General features: G+C 37.9%; 1 protein-coding gene across 1 annotated transcript in view; it reads left to right on the forward strand.

Moving 5' to 3' along the window:
- The first annotated feature begins 495 nt into the window (after positions 1–495).
- chrna11 (cholinergic receptor, nicotinic, alpha 11) overlaps positions 496–18,087 on the forward strand; it is a 79,332-nt gene continuing 61,740 nt past the window's right edge. Inside the window, exons 1-5 of the mRNA XM_017715344.2 lie at positions 496–686; positions 8,126–8,265; positions 12,265–12,309; positions 14,843–14,952; positions 16,645–16,724. Of these exons, the coding sequence (XP_017570833.1) occupies positions 635–686; positions 8,126–8,265; positions 12,265–12,309; positions 14,843–14,952; positions 16,645–16,724 (427 nt within the window). The 5' untranslated portion in view covers positions 496–634. The remainder of the gene's footprint in view (positions 687–8,125; positions 8,266–12,264; positions 12,310–14,842; positions 14,953–16,644; positions 16,725–18,087) is intronic.

Below are 18,087 nucleotides of genomic sequence, written 5' to 3' on the forward strand. Positions count from 1 at the left end.
CAAAGTGTGTTTGCTTTCTTGGCTGGGGGGGTGGGGGTTTGGAGAAGGAGCAAGGGCAAACATCCGGAGGGGCAAATCCAACCTCTGTATGGGCTTCACATTGTGCAGCTCCCTAGAATCACTCTAAAGGACCTGTTTTGGCCTTTTTTTAAGAGGGGTGAAATTAAAGAAGACGACGTCAGGATGGGCGAGTCTGATGGTCTTTCCTAGCTTATTCTCTCCATCTCCTTCTACTCGGCCCCCAGTGTTCTTCTCGCCCTCTCTAGGGAGCTCTATCCATCTCTCTCACATAATCCAAAAGACATGCTGAGAGAGAGTGAGAGAGTGAGAGAGAGAGAGAGAGAGAGAGAGAGAGCTGACTTGTGCATCTAGAATCAATCAAATGTTTTTCTTCTCACTCATGCTGATTCGCTGTTGGCTCTGAGAAGCAAACGTAGGCCCCCCCATCACTGCCCCCCCACCTCTCTGCCTCACACTCTCCCTCATTCATTCCGTCCAGTGCTCGAATCGCAGTGCCTCCTGCTTTCCTCTCCTCTCCTCCGCTCGTCCAGTATTCCTCCTCCTCTCCTCCTCCTCTGTGCTCCGTTTCTCCTCCCAGCGTCTCTGCGTTTCAGTCTTTTTCATATCACTTGGAATGTGGCACTCTTTGGCTTTGACTCTGTTTGGAATCTCTGCTCTGGTTCAGGGTAGGTTTATTCACTCTCTCACTGTGTGTGTGTGTGTGTGTGTGTGTGTGAGGAGTGTAAGAGTGTAAGAGTGTTAAAAGGTGTGAAGAACACTCAGGAACAGTTTGCCTTTGCTCTACTGTATTTTCCTTTTTAGTTACTGTGCTGCTGGTAGACCTGTTTGCTTGTAGAGTGAGTGTAGAGAACTGCACCACTTCTAGCTTTCAAATGAGGGGGAGATTTTGCCTATGTTGTAAAAGAGGGCGAGAGAGAGGCAGAGACAGAGAAGAGAGAGAAGCATGCTTTAGCAGTGAAGCGCTGAAAGCTGCAATCATAAATTTCGACCCCCCCCCCCCCCCCCCGTTTCTCCCCCCTTTTCTCTCTCCTGCTTTCACTCTCTGTACTTTACTGCTTCTTGCTTTCATCCATCCATATCCATGAATAAACACACAGTACGAGAGAGAGGGGGGGGGGGGGGAGAGTCACTGTCATCTGAGCAAGGATCTGCTCTTCAATCCGGCAGCCTTGTTATTTTATTATGAACATGTTGCTGCAGTGGAGCCGAGAGCGCTTGCCTGTGAATGTGTGTGGTTATGTGTACCATCTCTGTCCCTCTCTCTGTCACGCTCTCTCTCTCTCTCTCTCTCTCTCTTGAACTTTCACTGCAGCTGTCACCCTCCCACTGATTCATGTGTGCTCGCGTGCTCTCATAATTCATACAGTCGTACAGCATCCTACTGCGATATGTGTCACATCACTGTCATCAGATATCCCGAACAATGATGCAGATGATGTTTCTACACACTGGGGTGCAGAAACACAATCTGATCCATCCTGCTTTTCTCATCCTACACTAGAGTGCAGCTCCATATTTGTCCCATAAGGTACAAACAGTGTAAATGTACCCTTAAAGATACAATATGGTCCTTAAGGCATAGCTGTGTACCTTAAATGAGTTTTAAAGGGCACATATCCTACATTTTTCCTGTGCTTAATAACTTCCATGAGCTCCTCTTATGAGGTTTGTGCGGTTTTATGTACCAAAAAATATCGGAATCTGGGTTTAGTTTGAAGGGGGCTGGGGGATTCCCCCCTAAGAGAAACAGAATAGAGCTTGGTGAAGTCTAGGCTATTTCCTTGAATCAAATGTAAATTTTCCAGCAAAATGAATGGCCTCACATAAGGTGGTTTTCATCTTCACAACATAATGTAACCGTGTAGTCTGGAGCACCGAGCCGAATCACGGCAGCTTAAAGCTGGAGAAGATTAAATGCAAGCTGAGAAACTTTATATACCTAAATTTAGCCATGAAGACAGAAAAAAATACTGTTAGCAGTCATGCCATATACCAACTGATGTTTTTGTTAGCAAAGGGTTCATTTTAGGCTGCGTGAAAATATAGTGTTCATACTAGCCCAGTGGTGCACAACTCCAGTCCCGGAGGGCTTATTTCCAGCACAGTTTGGGGTTTTACCTACTCAAATACACCTAATTTCACAATTGCCATGGTTAGTGGGTGTGTTTGTGTAGGGAAACCGCCAAACTGTGCTGGACTCTGGAATGGTGCATCCATGTACTAGCCTATCACATCATGCGATAACACGTTTTTACTAGTAAGTAATATGTACGTTTATTTATCTAACTGAAGAAGGTAGGCTATTAGACCGCCTTGCTGTGTCTTCTCATAAGTTATGAGAATAAGCGTAAAAAGATTCCAGACTAGTATTACTTGTGAAACAAAATTACAGGAGAAAACCGTATATATATATATATACATATATTTACAGAAATATTCAATACAAAGGTCATCTCATAGTCACATTTCCATCAAAGGAGCCCCTCAAACCCTCTGCCACAATTTGGGCCCTGGTCCTTTTTCATTTTTACTTGACCTTTTTCCAGCCAAGCACTGTTGCCTCACAGCAAGAAGGTCTGGGATCGATTCTCCAGCCGCGCAACGAGGCTTTCCTCGTCCTTTCTGCATTTGCATGTTCTCCCCGTGTCTGTGCGGGTTTCCTCCCACAGTCCAAAGATATGCAGTCAGGTCCATTATTAAATTGCCCCTAGATGTGAGTGTCTGTGTGTCTGCCCTGTGATTGACTGCTGACCTGTCCAGGGTGTTTCCTGCCTTCTGCCCGATGAATGTTGGAATAGGCCCCAGCACCCTTTGTGACCCAGAAGGTATAAGTGAGGATGGATGGATTTTCCAGCTCACTGTGTGAAATGTTGTTACTCTGTGTTGAACTTCTAGCGGGCAGTGAGGGATGAAAGGGGAGAAAACAGTTCACACCTCTTCATCAAGGCAGGGCGAATCTATTTGTATAGCACCTTTAATTCACTGGAATCATTCAAAGTCCATCCGTTTTCTAAGCCGCTTCTCCATCAGGGTCGCGGGGGGACTCACTCACACATAGGGGCAATTTAGCATGTCCAATTGGCCTGACTGCATGTCTTTGGACTGTGGGAGGAAACCGGAGAACCCGGAGGAAACCCACACAGACACGGGGAGAACATGCAAACTCCACACAGAGAGGACCCCGGCCGCCATTCAAAGTGCTTTACAAATTATGAAGTTCAATGATTCAAAGTATAATATAACACGTAATGTAAAGCAGAGGAGAAGGATTAAAGAACCTGGGTTAAAATGGATTAAAACAATACATTTTAAAAGAAAAGAGATGAATCATTACAGATTAAAATCAAATAAATGAAATTAGGATCTAAAGTGCTGTTACAGAAGAGAAGTGCAGTAGAGCTAAGAGTGTTTTAAACTGAGCTGAAAGCCTGTTCAAATAGGACAACCATGCTGAGAAAAAATAGCCAAAAAAATACAGGTTTCAGTGTTGAAGATCATACATATGTCCTTCATAATATATTCCATCAGCGTTTTTTGATCAAACCAGTGCACACTTCAGCTGAGGGGCGCCCTCCAAAACAGGTGGAAATGGCGTCTTATGGCTACAGTGTAAAGGGGTTAAACATAAACTCGCTATTTATTGTATTAATGTTTGTATTTATTGTAATAGTAGCATTTTTCTGAGTGAATTAATGCTTACTGCTCAATTTAGCTGCATTTTTAGTCTAATTTTTACAGGCGCCTCAGACTTAATGTCACGGAAAAGCAAAAGGAAAAGGAAGGAAAATGGTTTCTGTTTGACTTTAAGTTGCTGATTTATCTGTGTTATCTTGAGATGTAGTCTGTCTCTCCTGTAAAACACTTTCAGCTGCTTCATTGTACGACATTATCATTGTGTTAATCATTACTATTCATTATATTATCATTATATAATAATAACAACTGATGGCCTTAAATTTTGAGAATCTGCTCTTTTTTTCTAGGTCTTATTAAATATATCTGTATATTTGTTGGTATTTTCTACCTGGAGAGAAAATTGGTTTCCCTGAGTCATTATGATAAGCACTCAAAGAGGCTTAGAGCATCCAGACCGTCCTTATAGTGCTACAAGAATGCTACAACTCTGAGCTGCATGTCAGACGTTTAAATCAAAGTGTAAGTTCAGGATTGTGTGTTACATTAGGATGCAAATGATAGATAGGATAGAAATGTATATACACTCTTTTGCATTCAATCACATTTCATACATTCCCTTTGTAAGCAATCAGGTCCAGGCTTAGCTTTATTTTTACCAACAAGTGACACCATTTAATGGTTTTTACTGCTGGTAAACAGATACAGCATAATCCTGAGCTAAAACAGTGCCAAAAACAGAATCTATTTTAGATTTGTTTTCAAGGAAATTATTTAGAAATAAGCCCCATCTCAGAATGAATGCTGCTTAGTAATTACAGAGATCTACAGTGCTGTGCAAAAGTCAGAGACCTCCAATCATTTATTTCTTTTATAATACAATTATAAATACAATACAATACATTTAAAACTATTCATTTTAAAGAGCTATCCACTTGCATAAGAATGGATAAAGGCATAGAAAATTTGAGTTTCCAAAACTGGAGCTCAAAGAATTTGTTAAAAGACCTCAACATAACTGAATGAGGTTGCTTGAATTGTGATAAGCAGAAAATACTGAACTTTGCAGGAGTAAATATAGCTGCAGATTTCTTTGAAAACCTGAAAGCAAGTCTCCTGAATAGAATGAAAGCTTTAAAGGCCAAGAGTGGATGCACTGCATACTGGAATGTTGCTGGGAAAAGTATAGCTTGCATTTAACAGCCATTTCGACTGGAAAAAAGAAAACGAATGGTAGTCTCTGACCTTTTGCGGAGTACTTTATGCAACTGGAAAAATATTCCATCCCTTTCGGGAGTACAGATGAAGGGTTTCTATGAAAGATGCTTAAAGAAAGGAAGAAAGTTAAGTCATGTTTAATTAACTGGTGCTAAAGGAACCAAACAAGGAATGTAGCATGATAAAGAAATCTGTGTATATATATATATATATATATATATATATATATATATATATATATATATATATTTATATATATATATATACACACACACACACACACACACACACACACACACACACACACAGTACTGTGCGAAAGTCTTAGCCACCCTGTACAAATTTTCAAAACCTATTTTTTTGTGTAGTTTGTGTTTATTTGCTGAGAAAAGTGTTAATATTTGAATGAACAACATTTATAGAATATTAATTAATAATTGACCAATCAGTGCTTCAGTAAATTGAGCTCATGATGTAATTGATGATATTAACGAGTCTCTGTGGAGGCTGTAAAGGTGTCAAGGAAAAAATGGACCCAAGAAATTCTTGTTACTTTTTATTGTTTTTATGTTTCTTTGAATTATGAATATGACTTTATTCTATTGTATATTGTGATAAACTCACTGCTGAGGTCAACTGTTTATTTGCTTATATGCCTAAAACTTTCACACAGTACTGTATAAATATTATTTGTCAGTATTTAGTGTGTCCACTCTTTTCCTTTATTACAGCTTCAGTTTTTCAAAGAAATCTGCAGGGATATTTTTTCACTCCTCCAAAGTTCAGTCTTCTCATGATCACAAACACGTTCAAGTGATGTTGAGGTCTGGACTCTGGGGTGGTCAGTCCATTGCTCTGAGAACACTAGCAGCTTCTTTGTTTCATTTGAACATTTTCTTGTTTTTTTTCTGTTTCCTTTTCTCAGTAACAGCTGTTTAACAGCTACCCATCCTCTCAGACTCATAGTGTTGTCTTCTCACAGTGGAAGAATGGACGCAAACATCTCAGAAATATCTCCTGCAAAATAAACTACTTGTACTTAATGGCTGTTTTGACGAGGAATGAAAAGTTTGACCTCTAATTTTTGCACAGTACTGTATATTTATTCTGCTGAAGTGTCTGAATTGTAAAGCTGTGAAACACAGAAACAAATAAGCAACAGTGTTGTTGGTCTTTCAAGCTGAAAACGCCAACATTAAATTAATGTATTGTGTTGTAGCTTTTTTATATAACAGGGGCAAAAATGAACAAAAGCGAATGTTTATATGTATATGCCAAAAAGAATTTCCTTCCGATTAAACTGAAATAAATTGCACTGAAATATTGAAATTTTGCTCAATCAGCGATTGATTTTGATGTCGAGGTGGCAAAGTCTGTCGATAATGATTCTACGCTATTTGACTGAGTGGAAATGTGCGGCGTAATTGAATCAATTTAATAAAACAAGTTATTTTCTTGAGTGTACTATTAAGTGAAATCTCTGAAAAAAAGTTCAGTTCCCCATTTAGCATTCAGTAAATACCACATGGGGACCCTCTCATTTTGCTCATATTTACGTGTTGATAAACAGCAAACATGCCTTTTTTCCACACCCGAGCCAGGGGTGCGTAACCCTCTATAAAGGGTGTGATTAATGTTTTACTCAAATCTGCTGCGCGCCTCAAGAATTCACAGCAGCAAACCAGTGCTCCCGTTCAGCATTTAGTCCAATCAATGATGGATGAAAGATGCACGCGGGTGTCACACATTACAGCTTCTTGCTTTTCCTTCACCTGTTGCTTCGTGCTGTTGGAAGACGTGCCCTTTTAAAAATCGATAGGGGATCAGGGTCGTTAGTTTTTTTTATGTTCACAGGAGCTGATCTCGGGTCAGTGTAACGACAGAACATGCTTAACACTCATCTCACATTCTCCTCCCTGCTCTCTTCCTCTTTTATCTGCTTCCTGCTCTTTGACTCCGTGTTCACTCCTCACTCATCTGTTGTAAATGTATGATGTGTGGGTTTTTTATCTATTGATTGATGTTCTTGGCCATTTTTATGCTTGAAAAAGTCTTAACCTTAGAAACAAGGAATCTTGGGTCAATTTGAGTCGTGCATGTATATACTCATATAATCAAGCTCCACTCTTGCTTCAGATCTGAAAAAAATCTGCCTGTTTCTTTCCATCCTTCCACTGTGATGACGGAACAAAGGCTCTGTAAGGAAGTGTAGCTCTTAAGAAGCCATTACCGAGACCAAAAATAGGAAGCTTTGCAGATCGAGCACAGAAGCCACTAGAGTTCTCAGAGAAATGGACTGAGCACACATCTCTGAATGTGCATAGGATTAATTGGAGAAAATGCAACCAACTTCGAAGACTGAACTTTGGAAGTGTGGAAGAACATCCTTGCAGATTTCTTTGAAAAGCTAAAAGCAAGTCTTTCAAAAAGGACAAAAGCTGGAATAAAGCAAAGCACTGATATTTAGTTATTGAAGCTTCTTTTAAACACGTTTTCTTCTCTTTTTTCTGATGCTGAAAAACTATGACTTGTGAACTTCTTTGTAAAGGGGTCATAGGAAGGGGTTGGAATGTCTACAATACAAATATAGCCATTTTATTTAGTACTCAGAATGACCAGCACAAAGCCTTTCATTTTTATATGGAATATTATGGATATTGGATATGGATATATGGATAATGGTAAATTAGCTGTGAACCAGATATGTTTTATGCCTTAGAACATCCTCTCTACTATTGATTTATTTAAAAAAAAACTATGTCTGAATGAAGTTTCACAAGAGCAAAGCATTTCACATTAAATCTCTCTGCATAACCTTGTGTGCATTTTAACCCTTATATTATGTTGAAAGTTTGGAAAAAAGGGTGGAATTCCCCTTTAAAAGTCACTGAAAGGACTTTCCTTAATTACGATTTTTTTTAGGGTTGACTAGTGTTGCGCAAATGGCCTTTGGCACAGCTTATAACACTGAGCTTATTCAAACACCAGCTGAATCATCATGTATGGTTTTACCTCCTCTATTCTCCTCTAATCCTCTCTGTACATAGCTCCATGGTTAATGTCTGCTTAAAATGTTTTAAGTCCCTTGTTTTTAAAACCCATTCCATTAGTTGGAATGTTGATATAATGTGTAATTAATTGGTATTTGGATGACTGATTAGCATCTCTTAGATAGATGCAGAATAAAGCCAACTCTCTCTCTCTCTCTCTCTCTCTCTCTCTCTCTTTCTCTTTTTTTATCTCTCTCTCTCAGTGTCGGTGCAGGGCCCTCACCAGAGGGCTCTGTTGAAAAACCTGCTGAAGGACTATAACCGTATGGAGCGGCCCGTTGCCAATGACTCGCAGCCTCTCACGGTCATTCTCTCTCTCAGCTTGGTGCAGATCATGGATGTGGTGAGTCTTCGGACTTCTGGTTTTCCATCCTTTCTTTTGCATTTCTTCCTTCTTTATCTTACAGCTGTAACATATTTGGACATGTAAAGGGCCCAGATTGGAAAACTATATTTTCCTTGTGCGTGTGTGTTTTTGTAAATAAGTATCAGCTTTTCACTCCACATATGTGGAAACTGTGCTGCAAAAACAGCCTGTTTTAAATTCACTGTTTTTCTGATATCACAAAAAATAAGTGCACTTACGTGTATCCACTTGTTCAGCCTTATTTAGCCTTGTGCATTTATAAAGTCGTGACGTTATAAGAGATGTTTCCGATAATGACCTTAACATTTTGCAGTCAAGTTAACTCGAGTGACTATAAAGACACAAATCGTACCATACATGAAATATATTTTAGATGTGTAGTTCTGAGTGGGCCGAGACCCGTACTTCACTGCTAGTAAGGGGGTTAAACCAGTGGGGCTGAAGCAGACTGATTATAGGTTTTGCTCAGCACAGCCACACAAGCCTATGGCATGTCTTTACTATTACATCAAACATGTAAACGTTTGAAACAGGGTTGACAGTGGCTTTAAAATGTACTTCTAAATAATACACTTAAATTGATGGCAATTAAATATACTTTTGTTTAAGTATACTTTAGAATGTTGAGAAACCGTTAATTGTACAGCATACTGAAGTCTTAGTTTTAGGATTTAGGATGTGTTACGTTAAAAGTACACTTTTTGAAAAATACAGAAAAATGTATTTTAGGTGTATTTCTATTTAATACATTGAATAAAAAAACATACTTTTTTCTATTTGTTTTTAGTATACTATAGATGTACGTACTGTATTGGATGTATAGTGCTTAGGTATGCCTTTTTGTGAGGGGAGTACACAAACCTTAATGTTAAAATGTTCTTCAGTTTATTTCCCCCAAGAAAAACATTTGATGTTAATGTGTTTTTATTTCAGCACAGAGCTTAAAATCAGCATGAAGACTCAGCCAGGTGAACAGGTTACAACAGTAAACCACAAGCAAATGTTTACACTAGTGCAGTAAGGAGGCGGAAGTACAAGAATATAAATGTCTATTTTTAGAACCATTTGGCACTGTGTTTTGCACACTGTGGAATTAGACCTCCGCATTTAATCCATCCATGCAGTGAAACACCCACATACATGCACACTAGTGAACACACACACTAAGGGGCAGTGAGCACACTATCCACGGCACCCAGGGAGCAATTGGGGTTAGGTGCCTTGCTCAAGGGCACTTCAGTCATGGACTGTCAGCCAAGGGGATTGAACCGGCAACCTTCGGGTCACAGGGGTGGTTCCCTAACCTCCAGCCCACGACTGCCCCTGCAGTCCATTTTTATTTTACATGTGCCCCCTCAGACCAAATACACTGCGCTGAGCAGAAGTCCTCTGAGAAATGATAAAGAGCCATTATGTAGTAAGCTTTCATTTATTCAGAGAAACACCAGCATCAGAATCAATATCTAAATAAATATTGCAAATAAAAATCACAGATAAACAATCTGCTGTGTAAGTACATTAATAATACACTTGAAGTATATAGAGATTACTAAAAGTACATTTTTGTTTTAGGTATTTTATGGAAATGCACTTTTTGTAGTTTAAGAAAAGGTATATTTTCAAAGTAGCACATTTTAAATGATATTTTAGTATACTGTTAGGAAACACACTTAAATAAATGCATTTCTTTTTTTTGTCATCAATATTTTATTAACAAGCAAATGCAAAGAACGCAAGAACTATGTACAAAAAGCTCAGGGCGTGCCCATAGAGCTCCCCACAACAGGCATATTACAGAGCCAACAATCCTTACTAGACATCAAAGTAGCAACACCAGAGACGACAGCAGTGATGGTCAGTGGCACAACCATACAAGAGTAAAGGACATACACACCAAAGCAAAAGACGTATAAAGAAATGAATATCTAAATAGAGAAATTAATGAACTCACTATACTGAAGTTTTTACCCATATCAGTTGGCACAGGTTGCTATGCTCTTATTGCTTTTAACAGTTCTTTCACAGTCTCTGACCAGGACACAATGGTTCTTAATTTGGCCTTATTTATCTTGGCTGTTGTACATTCCAAAAGAGCGATGTCCCGAAAATAAGCCAAAGAAGATGCATAGAAACGGAGGGTTCAAGCTGTGTTTTCAGTATTGTCTTTTTGGCTGCTGTGAGGCTGGTCAAAAAAATCCTTTGTGTACAGATTTTCCCGAAATATTAGAGAGAGTATCTTGAACATATGACCAAAAAACATTGATGATAGGACACGCCCAAAACATACGCATATATGTACCGACTATTGCTGAGTTACATAAATGACAATAAGGATCTTGTCTAACTTTACATTTATACAGCAGATAAGGTGTGACATATGAATAAATGCATTTCTTAACATGCTGTAGCATATTATAACAGAAGCTAAATTAACTGTCATCAACTTAAGTGAATAATTTAGGAAGTGTATTTCACATCAGTGACTTTTAAAGTGTACTTCAATACATTTTAGTTGCAATATAACTCAAATGAACTAGCAATCAAATACGGTTATTGGTACACATAGGAATATACGTTTAAGACGTGTAGTAGGGGTTATATCTCAAAACTTGCTTGAGTTAACTTAAATGCAACCAGTTTAGAAGAGGAAAGCACTTCCAGGTACTGTAGATGTATTTCAGCATTGCTTATACAGTATAGTTAAATATAGTTAAATTAAGATGTATTTAGTTATTTCAGAATAGCATGTTTAAGTGTATATATTTGAAAAAGTGCACTTAAATACGTTTTATTTTTTGGAACGTATTTTAATTATTCAGTCATTTTGAAATATGAGTAAAATGCCTTTAAAAACCTTTTAGTTAGGTAGCACTGAAGTGTACAGAGCCCTGCTGGAGACATCCCATATAAATAAAAACAATGCATGGCCATGACTTAATTATCTTCTTCCCATGCCTTACTAAGTTGTGGCCATGCATTATTTTTATTTACACAGGAAGTCACCGGCGGGCTCCATAGAAGTGCAGCGGTACATCCGGTATTATATTTATAACACATTCCAACAGTTATATCTACAAATTACTTACTTATATGTAATTATGTGCAACTTTAATGGTTTATTCTAAAGAAAATCCACTAAGAAGCACAATGAAATGCATTTAATATACATTTAAGCATAGCAACTATCAGAAGACGTGCGTTTCTGTCACCTTTGTTCATTTAAAGCATGCACGCAGACACAAACATCCAACACGTAAAGAACTCTTTTGCAAATTGCGATGAAACAAATAAATAAATAAATAAACAGGCCACATTTACTCTGCCTTTCTGCCGTTGTGACAGTTTTATGGTGACAGTGCTTAGCTTTGTCAGCTTGCGTATTGCTCCAGCTCGCTCTCTGTGTTCTCATTGCTCTGACATCTCTCTTTGTTTTCACTTGTTACGTGGCAGTGATCTTTTGTTTCGCCTCCTTCTCTAACTTCAAATCACAGGCAGAATTTGACTCATTGTTTTGTGTGAATTTTTTTCTTGCCTGGTCTAAAATCATTTTTCCTTCACTGTACTGTTTACCTTAGACGATTTTACTTTGATCCCCGAATGTCTCCTCTGTCAGCGATGGTGGCCTTCTGTGCCAGTCTTTCTGTTTTCATTTCACTGTCTGTGACGTTGACCTTGAGTGCTCTCAGACTATTGTACTCGATTTTCTGAAAATTGCTCCAATTTGACTGAAGTGTTGTTTTCTTCGGCTTTTCTTCCTGGGCTGCGACTGTTTTATTTTCTGTGGCTTCGACAATACTGGGCCTGGATATGTCCATTGATTTCCTGGAATGTGTGAAACTGTCTGCCTGCCTGGTTTTCACTCAGTCATTAAATGTCTATAGTAATTTTGGACATTAGACAGATGTTGGGTTACACTGTGTATCCTTGTTGTGAAGGTGTGTCTGGAAGGTGTGTATCTCTCTCTCTCTCTTTCAGGATGAGAAGAATCAGGTTCTCACCACCAATATTTGGTTGAACATGGTAAGCCTAACTTTTGACCATAATGTTTACACGTTATGTATGTGTGAATTGCATTATTCTGGAGAAACTTAGAATTGTTCACATTGGTGGTGATAAGAACTTGACATCTAAAGTTTAATGCTTCTTAAAGCTCTCTCAGTGAAGGTTATTACATGGGATGGTCAAGAATATGTTTAGGTTAGTTTTGAGATCATTAATTCTGAGACATTTTTGTCCTAAAACATATATGTAAAATCCTTTAAATGTCTGTTAAAGTGGTACATGCAGGGCGTTGTAAGGCAAAATAAAGAGTTCATTTGCAAAAAAAACGGTAAGCGCTATTCTTAAAAACAAAAAAAAACATTGGTCGTGAGTTTCTTAACACACAGTGCAATCTCAGCCCTGAATGCTTTCTGTCACAAAAGCCATTATTGTCCAGTGTCAAGGCTTTGCAAGTTCTTGTTTTACAGCAGAAACATTCAAACGCCGGCGCTGCTCTTAAGCAGAACCCAATAAATCTTGTCAGCAAATCAGTGCACAGTATTTGAGTCAGGTTGACTGCTGCAAGCTGTTTTAGGCAAAATCTCAAATGGCTCCCCTCTCCCTACAAAGGGCAGCAAGTAGGTCTTAAAATAACAGCTACTGCATCTAAACAGGGCACAGTGTGTCTAACAGAGAACCACTATGGATTCAGACATGTGTGCACAATTTGAACTGGGCATAAAATGCAATGTTTTAAAACAATGAAATGACCACTGGAGTTAAAAAAACATATGTTCAATAAAATTTTATTTTATAAGTTACCTGTATTCTGTTGTTTTTACCTAATTAAAACAACCCAACTAAAGTTTGATTGATATTATCTGGAATGCATAATAAAAAACGATATATGAAAATTCACTAAAATGTTTTTGCAAATGAACTCTTAAAATAGTCCCGAAAGAAAACCTTTTTTTTTTCCAGATTTACCACTAATGATCATCATCATCATTACATATGAAAACGCATAAGACTCATGTAGGTTCAGTGGCGGCATTGGATAGGAAATAAAATGGCTATATTTACATTGTAGACATTATGTAGTGAAAGTGGACATGGAGATGGTTGGTGTGAAAGTAGAGGAGGCAGTGGATAGGGCAAGATGGAGGCAGATGATCCGCTGTGGCGACCCCTAAAGGGAGCAGCCGAAAGAAGAAGATTTACATTGTAGACATTGAAACTTCTGGTTTCAAAAATTAAGGAGCTGTTATAATCTAACTGCTATGAAGGACTATCAAATCAGTGATTTTATCAGTAGTTCAGACTTCACATAATGGTGAAAACCATGCCTCTATAGCCTTAATGGATTCTGAACATTGTCATAATCGGCTGTATTATGGACCTATTGATTTTATTCTGTAATAGTAGGTGTAGGTAAGTATTGAACTTTCTGCATGTATATTTCTGGGGTTAGGAGGCAGAACAGTATTATTGGCAGGTTGAAAATGTTGAGACAACACAGTGAGAAGTGTGAGTGGGTTACTAATCAGTGTGGTACCCACACACCCAGTTGAATGAAGAAGAGCACTGAATGCCCTAGTAAAAATGTTTTATTGCACCATTAGCGTTCCTGTTCAGATATTCCAATATTATTAATGACAATATAGCCTCATGAGGCCATTTATATTCTGTCTTCAGTTTTTTACCCTTCTGATGCAGAATTTTTTAGTTTAATAGCCATTTACAGCATTTGTTGATTAATTTGTTTGGTTAATTTACTGCGCAAAAGTCAGAGAACACTCTTCCAGTCAAAAAATATCTTTTTTTTCAGTATTCAGTGTGTTCACCCTTTGTCTTCATTACAGTTTCATTGCCATTGCTTTTAGGGAGACTTTTAGCTTTTCAAATAAATCTGCTGGGATATTTTTCCACTCCAAAGTTCAGTCTTAGAAGTTGGTTACATTTTCTGCTTCTTACAAGTAATCTCAAAAACATTCAGTGATGTTGAGGGCTGGACTATGTGGTGGACTGTCACTTGTTTTCCCAGTGGAAGGATGGACAGAAACATCTTGAATTATTTCAGAAGTAAGAGTGGAGCTTGATTTGTCCTGTCCTCTTTAATTATGGTGACAGTTTGGAATGACTGTCATTTTTTCTATATTTTTCAATCATTTTTGAACTCCAGTTTTAGAAACCTCTGCAGTTAATTAAATGAAGTGTGGTCTCTGACTTTTGCACTGTACTGTATATTTTAAATAGTAGTTTTTAAATAATATATTGTTGATCTACTGTGCATTTAGTGTTTCCAGTCTTCAAATCTAATTAGGTAAATAGATGAACCTTTTCATGTCCAATTAGCATTTGTGGTTCTAATGCAAATGTTTCTAACAAAGTTGGTCGACAAAATTGTCAGTTTGCCAGTCGGTTTTATGTTTGGCAAAGAGCCATACCTGTTTTGCAGGAAGTGTTAATGGCACTAAATGAAAATAAATATCAATTATAGTAAGCTTTTGTACCTTTGTTTTTCTTTGGAGTCAGATTTTAACATAACTAGCATGTCTGTCTGTGGTTGCAGCGGTGGTATGACCACTATCTACAGTGGAACCAATCAGAATATCCAGGAGTGAAGAACCTTAGATTCACCACTGACCAGATCTGGACACCAGACATCCTCCTCTATAACAGGTAACATATGCGCACAAAAAATCTCTGAGGAGGAATATACACCCACATGATTTGAAAACAACATTCCTCAAATTATTATTTACTGAAGTTTATTATAGGTGGAGTTGGAATTCTTTGGAAGCTGGTTGCATTATAGTCCCAGTTTTCACACAATTACAGTATATTCCATGATTACGGCTAACTTTACTCCTGCAAGGGGAAATTAATGGAAGCTGTAAAGTTACTCAAGACCCTTTTGGTTGCAGCATCGCTAATGACTAGCAGTCTTTTAGATCTCCGACTGTAAAGAATGCTGAAAGTGAGAGTGTAGCTGTGTGTGGACTGCAGTGTCTCAGCGCTAATGCAAACTGCAAAGCTAAACAGACGAACAGCCGCAGATCAATGGGCCGCAAATTTCGCCTTTGGGTAAAACAGTTGTAGTGAAAACCACGGCTGTTCGGAAGTCGATTGACTGACTTTGCACTGGAGCTTCTCTTTTTTTCAGATTTTTTTATCTTTTTGTTGAAAGATTCTGTGCTGCATTCTGGGAGTTCTAAGTCTGACCACAGAAAAATGGGCAGAAAAATGACCAAGATCAGACTTTTCAATGTGGTGAATGAATACAATAAACCAGCAGTTGTCAGTATCCATGAGGGCACACAGTGCTTTCAGAATTATTGACACCTTTGATAAAAATGTGCAGAAAAAGCTACAATAAAAGTCATGAAAAAAAAAAAAAGAATGGAATACAGTAAACAATAAACAACAACTGTCATACTCTACAAGGACATGCAGTGCCCCCTAAAATTTGCACTCTTGTTTAAAAAGAGAAAAAAGTCCATTGAAAAAACAAAGTGCTTTTGAGTGAAATGTTTAATTTGTGTGTTTTTTTTTCTTTTAATATTTTTTGCATAAATGAGGTCTCTTTTCCTGAAGGGCGATGTACAGAAGTTTTATTGCCAGTACTAGAGCACTTCTAAAACTGTAACGTCTTCCTCATTTGTACAGTTGAATACATCTAATACCCAGTTGAATAGATTAGACTTAAATCTTAAAAAACACTCCAGCATTTTTTCTCTGAAAATACAAACATCAGTTTCAAAAACTTGGGACAGTATATAAGATGCAGTGATTTGTAAATCCGCTTTGACCCGTGTTTAAACCATTTTTACCTTTTTTTCTCTGAGCTCAAGTTCTTCTGAATTGGACTGATGCACAGTGGAAATGTGCATTCTAGTGTAATAAGTCAACCTTTAATAGTCATGGTCTGTGGGCCAAAGAACAATCCAGAATGTTACTGGTGTAAAGTTCACAGGCCAGAATATGGTATGGGGGTGTATTAGTGTCCATAGCTTGGATATCTGTGAAGCCAATAATAATTCTGAAGGACTGTTCCATTTTTTTGGAATTTAAGTTTGTAGAAGCGCATTTGCTTCAGTACCTGCTCATTGGTTTCTGTTGTAAATGTCTTTTTAGTCAAGTACAGGACATGTTGAAACTACTGTCTGTCATAACTGAGTAAATGTAGATTGAGCAGATTAAAAACTGGCATATTTCTGTAAGTTGAGCAGTGCTGCTGTCTTACTAACGGTTCTATTGCTGTAACAACTAGCATGTATTCTCTCCGAAATTAGACCCAGAATTTCATTTCAACTTTGCCACCCTGCTTAGAGTGTTTATCCATCAGATTCGATGTTTTCTCTTTTCTCACAGTGCTGATGACGAGTTTGACTCCACCTTTAAGACAAATGTACTAGTGAACTCCAGCGGCTACTGCAACTACCTGCCTCCAGGTCAGTTCACGTCTACCATGTGCAACTGCAAATGTACTGAAGCCATAGACAGTAGGCTCAGCACAATACATGGGTTTGTTAATTGTTGTCGAAGTCTCTGCCTTGGTTACAATTGGTCATAATATGCAACTAACCCACTAACCAACAGGAATTTCTTATTATTTGATCTGACCAAACTGACCAATCACAGATTTTCACAGATGAGTTTCTATAGGTTTTTTGTTGGAAGAATCAAGATAAATCAATAAATATGAAATTATTTTAGGAAAAAGCTTTCACTACTGTGTTTTTAAAATATATACATATATTATAAATATGTATATTAAATATTTTGCAATATTATATTAAGAGGTGTGTAGAATAGCTTGAACTCGTTTCCAAAAAGAGTATAAGCAAAAGTATAAAAGCATCAGGCCAAAACGCTACAAAAAGAATTCCTTATAGAACTACAGCAGAATTTCTTAGTACCTCTAGAATCTATTGGCATAGGAACTGAAGTTTGTAAAGCACCACTATTTAGTTTTGGTGCACCATTGGCCTAAAATAATGTGAAAAACCTCAAAAGTTGTGTGATCAATTACAAATAAGTACAGATGCTGTCACCATCAGACAGTGGGCCTTCTAGATGATTTGATATGGCCTGTAAGTGCTTGCCATGTTGTATTTAAACCCTTGAAATATTACAGTATTGCACATTTCATTAAACTTTGCTTGAAAACTAAACGGTTACAATTTTGAAATTGTCGGAAACAAAGGCTTTCCCCTTCAACCCCAGGCCTCCAACATAATATCATTAAAAGAGAAATCTTTCAATACTGGTTAAACACTTAAACACTAATAACTGTTTTAAGTCTGAGTTCTCAAAAGATGTCAATAAGGAAAAGGTCTTCAGATGCTGAGCTTGTGGAAAGAGAAAAAGGCGTTATTTCAGCATCGATGTCACCTCAAACGTGATGTTCCATTAGTCCCCATTCAACAACAAAAGCTGATTTCAGCCAGTTTGTATTAGTTTATCTGATCCTACAAGGCCTTACTGAACCATATACTATAGGAGTTCATTGAGAGTGTACCTGCAAGTACTGTCATCTGAGTTCATCTGCTTTTGGGAAGCACCCGAATGGGCAGACTGTGGCCTGATGCATCCTATATTGCCTTGTATTGAGACATTAATATTCCCTTTTAGCCAATGCTTAATTATTTGAATATTGATTACATGTCTAATCTGTTTACTTGTTGATTAAGGCCTATATTTATTTATATATTTATCAAAATGGCCAACTTAAAATTGTCCTATCAGGATATTCCCCCAGTTGTATCAAGGCAGATATAGCCCAGCAAGCTCTATTGGCCATATCTGCCTTGG

Source organism: Pygocentrus nattereri, chromosome 1 (genome assembly GCF_015220715.1).
Source record: "Pygocentrus nattereri isolate fPygNat1 chromosome 1, fPygNat1.pri, whole genome shotgun sequence".
NCBI lineage: Eukaryota > Metazoa > Chordata > Actinopteri > Characiformes > Serrasalmidae > Pygocentrus > Pygocentrus nattereri.